At 38.5% G+C, this 14,686-nt stretch overlaps 2 protein-coding genes across 5 annotated transcripts; one reads left to right on the forward strand and one right to left on the reverse strand.

Annotated features, from left to right (window-relative positions):
• Positions 1–4,098: 4,098 nt before the first annotated feature.
• On the reverse strand, positions 4,099–6,111 carry LOC139823730 (uncharacterized). Its single transcript, XM_071796239.1, has 4 exons — positions 5,950–6,111; positions 5,338–5,866; positions 5,116–5,254; positions 4,099–4,856 (listed from the first exon to the last, which is right to left on the reverse strand). Exons 1-3 carry the CDS (start codon positions 5,971–5,973, stop codon positions 5,118–5,120), a joined length of 690 nt encoding a protein of 229 aa, XP_071652340.1. The 5' UTR covers positions 5,974–6,111; the 3' UTR covers positions 4,099–4,856; positions 5,116–5,117.
• A 1,976-nt stretch (positions 6,112–8,087) lies between these two features.
• On the forward strand, positions 8,088–12,081 carry LOC139823728 (huntingtin-like). 4 transcript variants are annotated; one of them, XM_071796234.1, is made up of 8 exons: positions 8,088–8,291; positions 8,408–9,019; positions 9,285–9,426; positions 9,659–9,917; positions 9,988–10,171; positions 10,330–10,608; positions 10,684–10,825; positions 10,897–12,081. In XM_071796234.1, exons 4-8 carry the CDS (start codon positions 9,823–9,825, stop codon positions 11,403–11,405), a joined length of 1,209 nt encoding a protein of 402 aa, XP_071652335.1. In that variant the 5' UTR covers positions 8,088–8,291; positions 8,408–9,019; positions 9,285–9,426; positions 9,659–9,822; the 3' UTR covers positions 11,406–12,081. The 4 variants fall into 4 exon arrangements, with proteins under 4 accessions (XP_071652335.1, XP_071652334.1, XP_071652336.1 ...); XM_071796233.1 differs by having other exon boundaries at positions 8,088–9,019; XM_071796235.1 differs by having other exon boundaries at positions 8,088–9,019; positions 9,991–10,171.
• The last annotated feature ends 2,605 nt before the right edge of the window (positions 12,082–14,686 follow it).

Genomic DNA, 14,686 nt, shown 5'->3' on the forward strand with positions numbered 1-14,686 from the left:
TAGCATCTTAAGACATTACTTAAGATAGTTAATAAGAATCGACTATAAATACCGACCTAAAGCCGAAATATTAACCCTCTATGTGTATACGTGGGTCTATAGCGTTCGAACTAAAATAACATCTGCTCGTAACTGTAAAACTAACAAGTCCTTGTTTGGCTCGTCTTTCTGAAAAAAATAGGTGAGAAAAGGGACTCACAGACTCAATAGCGCGATTTTGTAACTTGTTATGCCGAACAAGTCAAATCTTGTATGGACATCTAAGACCCAGGTATGCACTAAATGTTGCCTTTTTCTGTTAATAAAATTTAATCAATTATTTATGATAAATATTGTTTTTAGTCAAAACTACGTTCTCTTAAAAGATTTTGACGAAAAGTTGCTTTTCCATTTAGTTATGCCAAATAGTATATTGTGCACCAAGGGGAGAAAGCAGCGTTTTTCAGATGAGTGTGAAAAAGCTTTTGACCCGAGGTGCACACGATATTTTTCACAACCTTTACGGAAATGTTCGACTTTTGAATGCCCGTAGAGTGTGTGCGTTTGGTGTTCCATTCGTATCGTTAAATAGAAAGAGAAAAATAGAGTGATGTGGGGTCCAGGGGCGAAACTCCCCACATAAAACAAAATTAAAATGATAATGGGATTTTATTTAGGGATATTATGTAAATAGATATAATTAGTAATCTCATTATTTAGTGATATTATATTACAATTTTCAGATTGGAAGATTGGATTATTTCCTCGATTTTGTATTGCTAATTACTTTACTTTCTGCCCGCTATACGGGGCAAGAACCAATTTTCTTCCCTAGAGAGGTAAGTAAGCCCTGGCGTGAAATTGGCCACTTTTACCCCTCTTTACAAGCATGGAAAGTCGGACTTTTCGTGGAGGTATTGTGAAAATAAAATTTCGGATTCTTACAAAGCTCAACGGACGAATTTTTTTCTACATATTCTACATATTATATTATAGAAACTTTTACTGCATCAAATATATAAAAATAAAATATTAAATAAACTATGTTTATCAAAATGACTGTAAAATCATCACCTACAATGTAGATAGGTGTTTTGTAAATTTCTTCAAATTTTTTTAAATACTTTAAAGTAGAAAAATAAAAAAATTAATAATTATTTTCCACTAATTATTAATTTTCAACAGAGATGGGCTATATTCACTAATTTTTTATTTAAATGAATAAAAATTTATTTGTTATTCTCTGATCCATTGACTAATGAATAAAAATGTATTCATTATTCTCATATCCATTGAATAATGAATAAATTATTCGTTATGCGATTTACTTCGAATAACGAGTGATTATTAATTTTCTACAAATTCCGAATAATAAATAAAAATTAATTTACAATTTATGTTTGTAACATATAATTTAGTTAGCAATTTAAATTTGATTTTCTTATTACATTAATTTTATTATATTAAATATGTCAACATTTATTTTATTAATTTAATTTGCCTTATTGATGATTAAGGAATATAAAAGATTAAGGAATGCGAAAGAACTATTACATTAAATTATCCATCTTTTTTTATTTTTAATATGTATCTATGTATATGTCTACATTTTCGTATGCAACAATGCATAATTTGCCACGTTATAATAGATTAACAGATGAAAATTTTGAACGACGTGTTCTAGCAGCAAGCAATATAAAAAAAGGTAGTAATAATATATTACATAATATTGTCCTTATCTTGAATCATTCTTATTTTGTAATGATGTATAATATATATATACTATACTTATACTATTATAATTTTCAACCACCTTACATACATACATACATGTGTTGTAGACATATACATAGATACATATTAAAAATGTAGAAAAATAATAATCACTCGTTATTCGAAGTAAATCGCATAACAAATAAATTTTTATTCATTATTTACGAGTAGCCAAATAAGGTATACATTTTTATTCATTATTCAGTAGAAAAGAAAATAACGAATAAATTTTTATTCATTATTCAATGGATAAAAGAATAACGAATAAATTTTTATTCGTTATTCAATGGTAAGGCCCGGACACATAGAAAAACTTAAGCAGTAAAACTGAAGCAGTTAGTAAATTAGCCAATCACAATCAAGAACTTAAGGCACGGCCCTAGCGGTAGCGAATCTATACCGTTGATTTCTTACTGCTTAAGTTTTTCTATGTGCCAAGGGCCAAGGCCCTTACCCGTTGTATACGGGTCTAGACCGGTTTCGCGGATACTTAGATAATTCAAATTTAGGTTAGCTATATACCTACACGACGCGGGTATCCGTACGATACGGCCACCCGAATTATTCAGGGGTACCCACGGAACCGGTCAAGTAGTGCAATTCTGTAACTCGTTATGTGTTCATAATGACAGTTGCACAGGTACCTAAAGTTTAGGGCTGCCGATATTCACTGCCAGTACTAAAAGTCTATCTGTAAATTAATTACGTCACGCACAATATAGATTTTCAGTATTGGCAGCGAATATCGGAACGCAGCCTAGTTTTCGTGTTATAAAAAGAAATAGTTACCCTATTACGGGCCGGATACAGGAAATAGAGAGGCACGATCGCAGGCGCGACTCATCGTTCGCTGGATGTAATTCGTTATGCGGATATCCGTACGATACGGGCACCCAAATTATTCAGAGGTACCCGCGAAACCGATCCAATAGTGCAATTTTGTAATCCGTTATGAATTGTTATGTGTTCATAATGACAGTTGTGCAGGTTTTTAGGGCTGCGTTCCAATATTAACTGCCAGTACTAAAAATCTATCTGTAAATTACGTCACGCACAATATAAATTTTTAGTATTGACAGCAAATATCGGAACGCAGCCTAGTTTTCTTGTTATAAAAAGAAATAGTTACACTATTACGGGCCGGATACAAGATATAGACAGGCACGATCGCAGGCGCGACTCATCGTTCGCTGGATGTAATTCGTTATGCGGATATCCGTACGATACGGGCACCCAAATTATTCAGAGGTACCCGCGAAACCGGTCCAGTAGTGCAATTCTGTAACCCGTTATGCATCGTTATGTGTTCATAATAACAGTTGTGCAGGTTTTTAAGGCTGCGTTCCAATATTCACTGCCAGTATAAAAGTCTATCTGTAAATTACGTCACGCACAATATAAATTTTTAGTATTGACAGCGAATATTGGAACGCAGCCTAGTTTTCGTGTTACAAAAAGAAATAGTTACCCGATTACGGGCCGGATACAGAATATAGACAGGTACGATCGCAGGTGCAACTCACCGTCCGCTGGATATTATTAGCAGACAATTTTACGGGTTTTTTCGCTCTCCCTCAGGTGAGAAGAGACAATTTTACTCACTCACAAAGGTTAATTCACTCACAGAGAAAATGTCACGATATATCGATAACTTGTTGGGTGCGAGAGAGAACTACATTTGTTTAAGAAAACCTTTGTCCGCAATGCGCAAACGAGGATAGCGCGGTGAGCAAGACGTCATCTCTACGCTTGCGCATTGCGAGCAAAGATCATCAATCTACTTTTCTCTCTTGTACTCAACTTGGACACAGATCATTGCATAGGCAAACCTATATACAATATGTGTGTGTGTGTGTGTGTGTGTGTGTGTGTGTGTGTGGGCAATAAAATTAAAACTATAATTATATAAATGCTAATTAGATTTACATAAAATACAAATTAAATACATATTATAATTAATTAATTAAAATATTGTTACCTAGAACATCGCTTGAAGAGCTCTCGTTTTCATTAGTAGTAGGATCATCTGTAGTAGGATGATATAATAATATATACGATTATTTTTATTAAATAATTTGTGTGCCTTATGCTTACTCGCTCGATTAAAAATAAATATCTTTACTTGTGTCTTAGAAAAATATGTATCATAATATACACAATCACATGTACTTATTTAGATTATTAAGTATTCTTATTATACGCCCGTCTGTATTCCCGGTTCTGAGTGTCTTTGATCTTAGCAAATTTCTTGCGAATACAGCGAGAGAAGAAAACGTGTATGTATGTACGTTCGATCGCAGTGATGCTAGAGATAAGACGCGAGTCACGCGAGCGACGCGGCCCGAAATGGTCGAAATGGAGATAGAGATGGGTAGAGGGGATAAAGTTGGAGGAGAGTGACGTTCAATTAAATTGTACTTTTATAAATATGTTTAATACATGTATTTAATATCCATGTAAAATTTACATACATTTAAAAGAGTGGGGAGGCACAAAGGATCAGTAAGATCTAGGTGCCGTCGGGGGCCCCAGTGGAATCACTCACTTTCCTACTACTACTACATACATTTAGCGAATGTAACTAATAGATTATGCAATACGGTTTCAATAAGTCAAATAATCATTTTAAAAACTATATAAAGTAACGCTGGCCACGCAGAAATTATTTTAGATAATGACATTACGGGTAAATAGAAACGACAGTATTATAGATGACGACAGTACGGGTATAAAATTAGGTTTCGTGAATCTTGCAGAGCCTCGCATTGCGTTGATGAGGAATATGAAACCGGTCTACTGTTGACATTTATGGACTGCCCATTTGGTAGTGCTATCGTCAAGGCCATTTTCTAGGTAACACACGTTGCGTCATTGCCGCTCGACGATACTTCGAGCATGTAATGACGTGGTTTTTCAGGCTCGTACTAGCGAAACAATGATCATCGGTTTTGCAGGTGTAATTGATTTCCGGGCATATATCGCAATAGCTCTTCAGTAATCCGTTCACAGAGCACGAGGCGTGGAGTATACAGAGGAGCGCCAGGGCGAGGAGGCTCGCCATGCCGCCGTCGCGGACGCCTTTCATCTAACGCTGCTATATCGCCCTGTGGAACGGCATCAACAATATAAAAACTATCTCTAATATTACACACAATTCAACACACGCACACATGCACATTGATTTGTGTATATAAAATATTTTCTAAAGTTACACACACATCCCCTCCCCCCCACACACACACACACGTGTATGTGCACTATAATAAAATACTAATACATATATATATATATATATATATATATATATATTAATATTTTATATATTAATATTCAATTACACATTTATTACTATTTTCTTCTAACCTTTATTGTCTGTAATTTCCTCGACCTCGATTTCTTCTACCCCAATTGTAGTGAGCAGATGACAATTGATATAAAAACTGCATGAATCGTTCTTGTTGCCGGCGAACTCCACTCCTTCTTCCTCTATGTCTCTGTAAATCTTTACAATTACAAAATTCATTATATCAAGTACAAATTAAATACAATTATAAAATCATAATTAATTAATTAAAATATTATTACCTGGAACATCGCTCTCGTTTTCAACAATAGGATCATCAGTAGGATGATGAACTGCAGGACCAGAAGTTCCAGGACGATCAACAGTAGAACGAGAAGTTATATGATCAACTGCAGGACGAGAAATTCTAAAACGTTGGGCTGCAGGACGAGAAGTTCTAGCCGTTGTAGGACGATCGACTGCAGGACAAGAAATTGTAGCAACTGCAGGACGAGAAATTGTAGCAACAGCAGGACGAGAAATTGTAGCAACTGCAGGACGAGAAATTGTAGCAACTGCAGGACGAGAAATTGTAGGACGATCAACTGGTTGATTATCACCAACGGGATGATCACCAACAGAACGGTCATCGACGGGACGATCACCAGCAGAACGGTCATCGACGGGACGATCACCAGCAGAACGGTCATCGACGAGACGATCACCAGCAACACGAACATCAATGGAACGATCATCAGCAAGATCACATTGAGTCATAGGACTTAAATCAAATTTTGTGAAGTCGTAGTCCAGTAATTCGTCGACTTCCATCTAAAATTAAGATATTGGTTAGATGGATCACATTTATCAAAATTTATGTAATTTCTTTACGCGTTTAATACAAATGTACTTACATTTTTCGGTGTATCTTTCGCCATCTTCGTCTTTTTATCTTTCTTGTATATAGTTATCTGTAATGGTAGCACCAAGGTAGCGTAATAATCCGTTTCCGTTTCGACTATAATTACGTTTGCACGGCTCGATTTACGGCGATGTTATAACGTCGGTGTTATATAACTACTGACATTAAAAGTAACGTTTAGACGGCATTTAACGTCAGTAGTTATTAAACATCGATGTTTATAACTTTGCCGTAAATCGGGCTGTGTAAACGTATACTACGTTTACGCGAGCATTACTTCTGTAGTAATTTACGATAATTTGCTCGTTTACGCGGAGTAAATTATCATAAGTTACTACAAAAGGCCGATGTCACAGTCTCCGATTAACGTGATTCTCCGATTTCTAACTGTCCCCCTAGGAAGAGACGAAGAATGAGTTTAATCGGAGGATCACGTTAATCGGAGACTGTGATATCGGCCCAAAATCTTGATGTTTACGCGAAGGAATTATCGTAAGTTACTACAGAAGCAACGCTCGCGTAAACGTAGTAATAGTCTATGACGCACTTACAAATAATGTGATAATGTATCCATTGCAGAAAAGAGTAAGCCGGAGGGACGTGATCACAAAACAAAATCATAAATTTAAAAAAGTGTGTTTTTTTTCGTAGTGATGTCACAGTTAAAATTTGAAACACGCGATGAGCGACAGTGGCGACACGCGCAACGCAGGCGACGCGCGCGACGCGGCCCGAAATAGTCAAAACGGATATAGAGGGGATACATTCAGCGCGGCGCTGGGCGCACACATACGTGACTTCTCTCTTGTATGAGTGTTATAGACTTTACGTTTACGCGAGCGTTACTTCTGTAGTAACTTACGATATATCACTCGTTTACGCGGAGTAAATTATCGCAAGTTACTACACAATCCCGTTTACGCGAAGGAATTATCGTAAGTTACTACAAAAGTAAAGCCCCTTGCACAATGCCAGGCAACAGGCAATAGGAACAGGAAATAACCAAAAAATCGTTAATTACAACCTAAAAAATTCAAATGCTATGATTGGTTGGCAATAGGCAATAGGCACAGAATTTCCAACGTGACGAAAACTCTGTGTCTATTGCCTGTGTCACTGTTTATTCTGCATTTATACATGATTTATGATTTCTATTCCCTGTTCCTATTGCCTGTTGCCTGGCATTGTGCAAGGGGCTTTACGCTCACGTAAATGTAGTATTAGAGACCGCGGAAGATAGAGACCGCGATGATTGGCATTTGCAAAGATAGGGTCAAAGCACATAACATGGCGTAGCGATATACGACGGTCGTAGTCCCCGACCTGACAGATCAGGATACGCCAAAGCTTGTGCGTTACTTATGTTCACGACTACGACTGTCATATGTGCTTTGGCCCATAAAAGGTTTGCGCTATTCTTATTAATATTTAGGGCAGTATTCATAGGCCGGTATTCATAATCAGATCTTATTTCAAGACCGTCTTAAGTAATATCTTAAGATGCTAATACGGCTCTGTGATTGGTTAATGACATCTTAAGATTGTACTTAAGATAGTCTTAAATATAAGAACCGACTATGAATACCGGCCATAATTGGATCTTATTTCAAGCTTTTTAAGTAATATCTTAAGTTACTAATACGGTAATTTGATTGGCTGAACGAAGCCAATCTTAAGATTGCTTTTGATCAGACTTAAGACGATCTTAGATATAAGATCCGGCTATGAATATTGCCCTAAATATTAATAAGAATAGCGCAAACCTTTTATTTTTGCGAATGCCGATCACCGCTGTATCTTCTTAAGTCTATTGGTCGCGTTCAGCAGATCAAGCCGCTCAATAGCAGTCGAACGTAATTGGCTCTTACTTTTAGAACTAACCAATCAACGCAGAGTCAACAGTTGTGTCTGCTGAACGTACCCATTGAAACGGAGATGAAGAAAATACTCAAGAGAGGAGCCACGTTTGTATACGCCCAGCGCCGCGCTGAATGGCTCTTCTTTTGTGTGAGTATCCCCTCTATCTCCGTTTCGACTGTTTCGGGCCGCGTCGCCCGCGTCGTCCGCGTGACTCGCGTTTTAACTGTGGCATCACTGCGAAAAAAAAACTCTTTTAAATTTGTGACGTTTTGTGATCACGTTTGTAAGTGCGTCATGTTTCCACGGCCCGATTTACGGCAAAATTATAACATCGATGTTATAACTACTGACATTAAATGCCGTGTAAACGCCCTTTTAATGTCAGTAGTTATAACACCAACGTTATAACTTCGTTGTAAATCGGGCCGTGCAAACGTAGTTATAGTCGAAACGGAAACGGACCATTACGGAGAGGTTAGAATCGGGAGTCTGGGCCTCGAAAACGGCGCGGCTCGAGCGGTCCGCGGAAGCGGTGGTTCTCAATGTGATCCTGCTGATGATCGTCCTGTTGGTGATTGTGTTGGCCGCAGGGGGAAGTGATCCGCGCAGTTCCTTGGGCCTAACGCACCTACGGCATTACCGAGTTCAAGACACCGCGGACATACACGTACAATTACACATACACTTATACATTCTCGAGTCTGAAGTTTTACAAGTTTGTGAGTTTGCGAGCCTACGAACGAATTGAATAATGGCCGTTGCACACCGAGAAGGTGATTTTCGCTAGTGTCAATAACCAGACGAAGAAGAAGAAGGTGATTGTGTTGCTGGTGATCCCGTTGGTGACCGTTCTGCTGGTGTGATCGGTTGGTTGCTCTGCTGATAATCAACCAGTTGATCGTCCTACAATTTCTCGTCCTGCAGTTGATCGTCCTATAACTTCTCGTCCTTAGTACTTTGAAAAAGCTCTACACTGAGCTTCTTGCCATATCGAATAAGAGGCTCTCCGATTTGGAAACCCTGCACGATTTCATACAATCGGCTACTGGCGAATTGGTTTGGTTGAACGCAAAGGAGGAAACAGAAATCGCGCGTGATTGGCGACAAGAACCTTAATACGCAGAGCATCGAACAATATTATGAGTCTTTGATGAGCGATTTGGAGAACTGCGACATACAGTGTTCGGCAGTGCAAGATCGCGGTGAGTATTAATCGTAGTGAATATTAATTATAATTTTATAATTGTATTTAAATTGTATTTTATAATGAATTTTGTAATATAAATGTAATTAGCATTTGTATAATTATAGTTTCAACTTTATTGCCAATTACAGCAAGAGCAATGTTAACACTATATTACTTTTACTGCAATTGGCAATTATACTAAAAGCTAATTAGATTTATACATATTATATTCTATATTATTATGTAATCGTATAGTAACATTGTATGTTGTAATTTTAAAGATTTATGGAGACGTAGAGGAAGAAGAAGTGGAATTCGCCGGCAACAAGAACGATTTATGCAGTTCTTATTATATCAATTGTCATCTGCACAATACAATTGAGGTAGAAGAAATCAAGGTTGAGGAAATTACAGATAATAAAGGTAAGAAGAAAAAAGTAATAAATGTGTATTTTAATATTAATATATAAAATACTAATATATATATATATTAGTATTTTTTATTATAGTACACACACGCGCGCGCGCGCGCGCGCGTGTGTGTGTGTGTGTGTGTGTGTGTGTGTGTGTGCGCGCGTGTGTGTGTGTGTTGAATTGTGTGTTGAATTGTGTGTAATATTAGAGATAGTTATTATATGTTGATGCTGTTCCACAGGGCGATATAGCAGCGTGGTAGTTTGCGGTATTTGCGATGTGTGTCCGTCACGATCTGTCATAGACCAGCGGCTAAAAGCGGCAGGATGTCATTCACCGGTCGCACGGTGATTTAAGGCGGCCCCCTCGAAGAAGCCAGGAAAGGTCCGTTCCAGAATCTCCGGCATGGCTCACCTGAACGGGGTGCTGAAGGCTGTGGAGACGCTCAACGCTCTACGGGAGTCGGATGCTCCGTCGGATCCCGGCGCGAGGTATGAGCGGTATAAACACATCATCTCCGGCGACGTGAGAGAGATCGTTCCTTAAACATGAGTTTTCGCTCTTAAACAGTAGGAAGGAGAAGGTCTCCTGTTGCGCGATCATCGTCGAGGGGGTATGCTCGCCGACTGTCAGGCAGAACCCCAAGTTCCCACAGATTCTAAGTGCCACCATCGAAACGCTGCTGGCACTCTGCAACGATGAGGAATCCGACGTCAGGATGGTCGCGGACGAGTCTCTCAACAAGATTATAAGGGTACGACACTTTGCGCCTTCCCATTTTGTACCTGTTATTAAACCGGAGATTGTAGATGTTCATAGACGAAGCACGAAAGCGAGCATATGCGGAGAAATTAAACACTTAAGAGCGATCTATTGGGCAGATAGATATATCATTGATACGTTCTTTGCCAGGCGATGGTCGACAGTAACGTCGTTAAGATCCAGATAGAGCTTTACAATGAGATAAAAAGAAACGGACCTGCACGCATACTGAGGACTGCGCTTTGGAGATTTGGCCTGCTGAGTCACATGATACGCCCTTCGAGGGGTAAAGCTTACGTGGCAAATCTGATCCCGTGTATAGTGATCATCGCGCATCGGTCGGAGGATACTGTGATTGAAACATTATCGCAGTCGTTACCATTAATTTTCAAAGTATTAGGACCATTTATGACAGACAAGGATGTCAAGGTAAGAGTCTCGATGTTGTATGATTATACCGGAGCTACTTCCATGAGCTTGGGAAAACATTAAATCTTGTTTCAGAATTTACTGAGGGCGTTCTTTGAAAATATCTCTTCTCCTCAAGCAGCTTTTCGTAGGGCGGCAGCTAATATGATTCTGACAACGTGCATAAATTGCAGGAAGCCACAGTTCTTTTTAAATTATGTGATGGATTATACGTTAGGTACGCGCTAAATAATTACGCGCTGCATGACGCAGAAACGTTCATTTAATAATAATATTTATCTTATCTAGATATAATAACGTCAGGAAAAAACGCCGACGATCATTCCTCTACTGTTATAGGCGTCTTTGGATGCCTGAGAGTGATTTTACCTTACATATGTAAACCCTCGGAGCCCCAAGATAGCGAGACACAACAGATAGATAACTTGTTACACATTTATGAATTGTGTTTGTACTATACAAAATGGCATTCTGATCATAATGTCATAAATGCAGCTTTAGAGACTTTGGCGCAACTCCTGAAAATGCCGTCAAAGCCGTTGGTGTCTGTTTTATTGTCTTCAAAGGATATAACGCAAAGCAGAATAATGTCGAATCAAAATGCATGCCTTCCATCGCTGGGTCACATGAGCATTTCCAGCGCAAGTACTGCCCATGGCGGAAATTTGGATTCCATTTTAAACTTGCACGAGCCTGATATTCCGGAAATTACTTCAAATGCAGAGTGGATCGCAGATACGGAAACGACATTAAAACGTGTAATCCACAAACGCAGATCGAGTGTACGAGCGACGTGACGGAGACGAAAGAAAAGATGTTAGAGAGTTATTGTCATCTGCAAATCGAAATCACTGACAACGAGATTGCGGAAGAAGGTAGCGATGTCGAAAGTGAGATCGAAAAGTCCGAAAAAGCGCCGTATCCAATCCTGCAAAGTGAACACTCGAAGGAGAAAGATTACTCCGAAGAGACTAAGAGACTGTGAACGGATTACTGAAGTGCTATTGCGATATATGCCCGGAAACCAATTATACCTACGAAACCGATGGTTATTGTTTTGCTAGTACGAGCCTGAAAAACCACGTCATTACGTATGCACGGAGTATCGTCGAGCGGCGATGACGCAACGTGGGTTACCTAGAAAATGGCCTTGACGATAACATTACCAAATGGGCAGTCCATAAACGTCAACAGTAGACCGGTTTCATATATTCATATTCCTCATCAACGCAATGCGAGGCTCTGCAAGATTCACGAAACCTAATTTTATACCCGTACTGTCGTCATCTGTAATACTGTCGTTTCTATTACCCGTAATGTCATTATCTAAAGTAATTTCTGCGTGGCCAGGTTACTTTATATGGTTTTGTAGTGTATGTGCGACGTATGTATGTGGAAGTAGCCACATACGTAGCTAGCGCTAGTGTACCGTAAGTCATTGTAAGTCACACGAATAAAGACAGTAGCTCGTCAGTCGTCAAGGAGTAAACATATATTCGAACCCTGTCCTTGCTCTTCCTATATATAAAGCAACTGGCGACGAGGATGTTCCAGAATAGTCAGTGCACGTGTTCGTTCGAATAGAAAGTGATCATATTATTTATGCCATACTCTAAATGTCGAGTGGCACAGCTTGGATCCAAAATTTAAGAAAAGCAGAATTAATAGCGGTGTGTGCAGCTAACAACCTAGAGTGCAACGAAAACGAGACCGTTGATCAATTACGTTCGAAAGTAAGAGAACACGTCCGCAAGCAAATAAGCAACGGAAAAGAAAAAAAAGTACTGACGGGGGACGATATTGAGGCAGAACAAGATATACCTGAATATAAATACAGAATGGAATTTACAGCAAATCTAGATTTCGATTTGAAGAAAGACGACTGGGAAAAGTTTATTGATAGAATAGAGCAATACTTCGAGGCTAACGATATCACAGACGTAAAAAAGAAAAGAGCAATTCTGTTAACAAAAGTAAATGCGGAAACATACGATGTGATAGCTAAGGTATGTCAGCCGGCAAAGCCAAAAGAAAAAACTTTTGAAGAAATAGTCAAGCTTATGACAGACTACATAAAACCACCAGCATCGTACTTAGTATACAGAAATGAATTTCGCCAGAGGTTACAAACGGAAGACGAATCAATAAGTGAATTTGTAACCGCTCTACGAACATTGACAGTAAATTGCAAATTTCCGGATGCACATAAAGACGACCAAATTCTTGACCAGCTCATTTGTGGTTTAAAAAGTAAAGCAATAAAAGCGGAGCTTTTAAAAATTGACGACCTCAAGTTAGATAGCGCAATTAAGAAAGCTCTCGCATCAGAAGCAGCTAACAAAGGAGCTGATAAATTATTACATAACGAAACAAGCAGAGAAGAATTACACAAGGTGAACGTGTTTCAAGGCCGGGGCAAACCAAATCAACAGAGGCAGAGAGTCACAGGGGAAGTCAGCACTGTCAGCAGAAGGGATCGTCCGAACCAAGGCCAAATACCAGCTCAACGACGACAACAAGGCGACACCCGGTCATCGGTAAATAGATGCTACAGTTGCGGTATGTTTGGACACTGGAGAAACGAATGTAGGTTACGTGATTCTTTGATTTGTAATCTGTGCAAACGGCGCGGTCATGTTGATATAATGTGTCAGGAACGTAGACGAACGCGTAATTATACGACGAATAATGATCGCAAATTAAATTTCGTTAACGCATGTGAGGAACATAACGATTTAGACAATAAGAGCGACACTGCGGCGAGCGATGAAGACGATCTTGCTACGAACGACAAAACATACGGTTTATACAATCTAAAATATGTATCAGGAAAAAAAATGGTTAAACCTCAATTCATGCCGGTCAAAATAAACGGAATAAATATAAATATGGAAATCGATTCAGGCGCGGCAATGTCTGTTATCCCGATGAAATTGAAGGAGAAATATTTTCATAATATTATTATGTATAAACCAGATATCGAATTTGTAAATCATGACGAATCGATCAGCAAACCTGTTGGCATGTTTAAAAATGTGCAAATAGAAGCCAATAATTGCAAATTAAGAACAGATGTTTATGTAACTAAATCGTCAAGCCCGCCAATAATAGGTCGTTCGTGGTTAGAAGCTATAAACTTATGGCCATTGTATAAGGAATTAGAGCTACATTCTATTGAAACTACGAGTAATAATAAGCGATTGCAAGCGATACTTTCGTCGCACAAACGTTTTTTTAAATCAAATAAGGGTATATTCACAAAAGGTAACATAAAATTAGAATTGAAAGAAGGAGTGACACCAAAATATGTAAAGGCACGATCGGTACCGTTTGCTTTAGAAAAGAAAATTGAAAAAGAATTGAATCGTTTAGTTGATGAAGGAGTACTAGAACCAGTCGAAACTAGTGAGTGGGCAACCCCCATCGTCCCGATCATGAAACCAAACGGCGATGTACGTTTATGCGCGGATTATAAAGTAACAGTCAATCCTCATTTAAAAACCGTACGATATGCACCACCAAATTTCGATCACGCGTTTACAAACCCGCGGAAATAATAAGAATAAGAAAAAAAAATACTCCAAACTTGATCTGAAAGATGCTTTTTTGCAAGTACCAGTCGACAAAAATTCGCAACATATAATGACCATCAATACGCACAAAGGCTTGTTCCGATGTCGATTCATGATGTACGGTATTGCATCAGGCCCGGGTTATTTTCAGAAGAAAATCGAAGAGATTCTCAAAGACCTTAAAAACGTAGCGATCGTAGCAGATGATGTAATAGTAACCGGTGACGATGATGAAGATCACCTACGAAACTTGGATCGAGTTTTAACGCGTTTAGAACAATGCGGGTTAAAAGGACGGGTAGAGAAATGTAATTTTTTCAAAGATGAAGTTTCGTATTTAGGCTATAAATTGTCCAACGGACATATCAGCATTGATGAAGAGAAATACAAAGCTATTGTAGAAATGAAAAAGCCCGAAAATCACAAAGATTTACAATTACTATTAGGTAAAGTAAATTATTATGGCCGATTATTCAAAAATAGGGTAGAAACTCTAGCACCATTAT

This window comes from Temnothorax longispinosus, unplaced genomic scaffold (assembly GCF_030848805.1).
Source record: "Temnothorax longispinosus isolate EJ_2023e unplaced genomic scaffold, Tlon_JGU_v1 HiC_scaffold_17, whole genome shotgun sequence".
In the NCBI taxonomy this organism is placed as follows: Eukaryota; Metazoa; Arthropoda; class Insecta; order Hymenoptera; family Formicidae; genus Temnothorax; species Temnothorax longispinosus.

Excerpts from the sequence above, each read along its gene's own strand:
- LOC139823728 (XM_071796233.1), top strand. The coding sequence starts at position 9,823 with ATGGCTCACCTGAACGGGGTGCTGAAGGCTGTGGAGACGCTCAACGCT. Across the intron at positions 9,918-9,987 it reads CCCGGCGCGAGGTATGAGCG|TAGGAAGGAGAAGGTCTCCT; the intron begins GTATAAACACAT and ends GCTCTTAAACAG. Across the intron at positions 10,826-10,896 it reads TGTGATGGATTATACGTTAG|ATATAATAACGTCAGGAAAA; the intron begins GTACGCGCTAAA and ends TATCTTATCTAG.
- LOC139823730 (XM_071796239.1), bottom strand. The coding sequence starts at position 5,973 with ATGGCGAAAGATACACCGAAAAAT. Across the intron at positions 5,867-5,949 it reads CGAAAGATACACCGAAAAAT|ATGGAAGTCGACGAATTACT; the intron begins GTAAGTACATTT and ends TCTTAATTTTAG. Across the intron at positions 5,255-5,337 it reads AAACGAGAGCGATGTTCCAG|ATTTACAGAGACATAGAGGA; the intron begins GTAATAATATTT and ends GTAATTGTAAAG.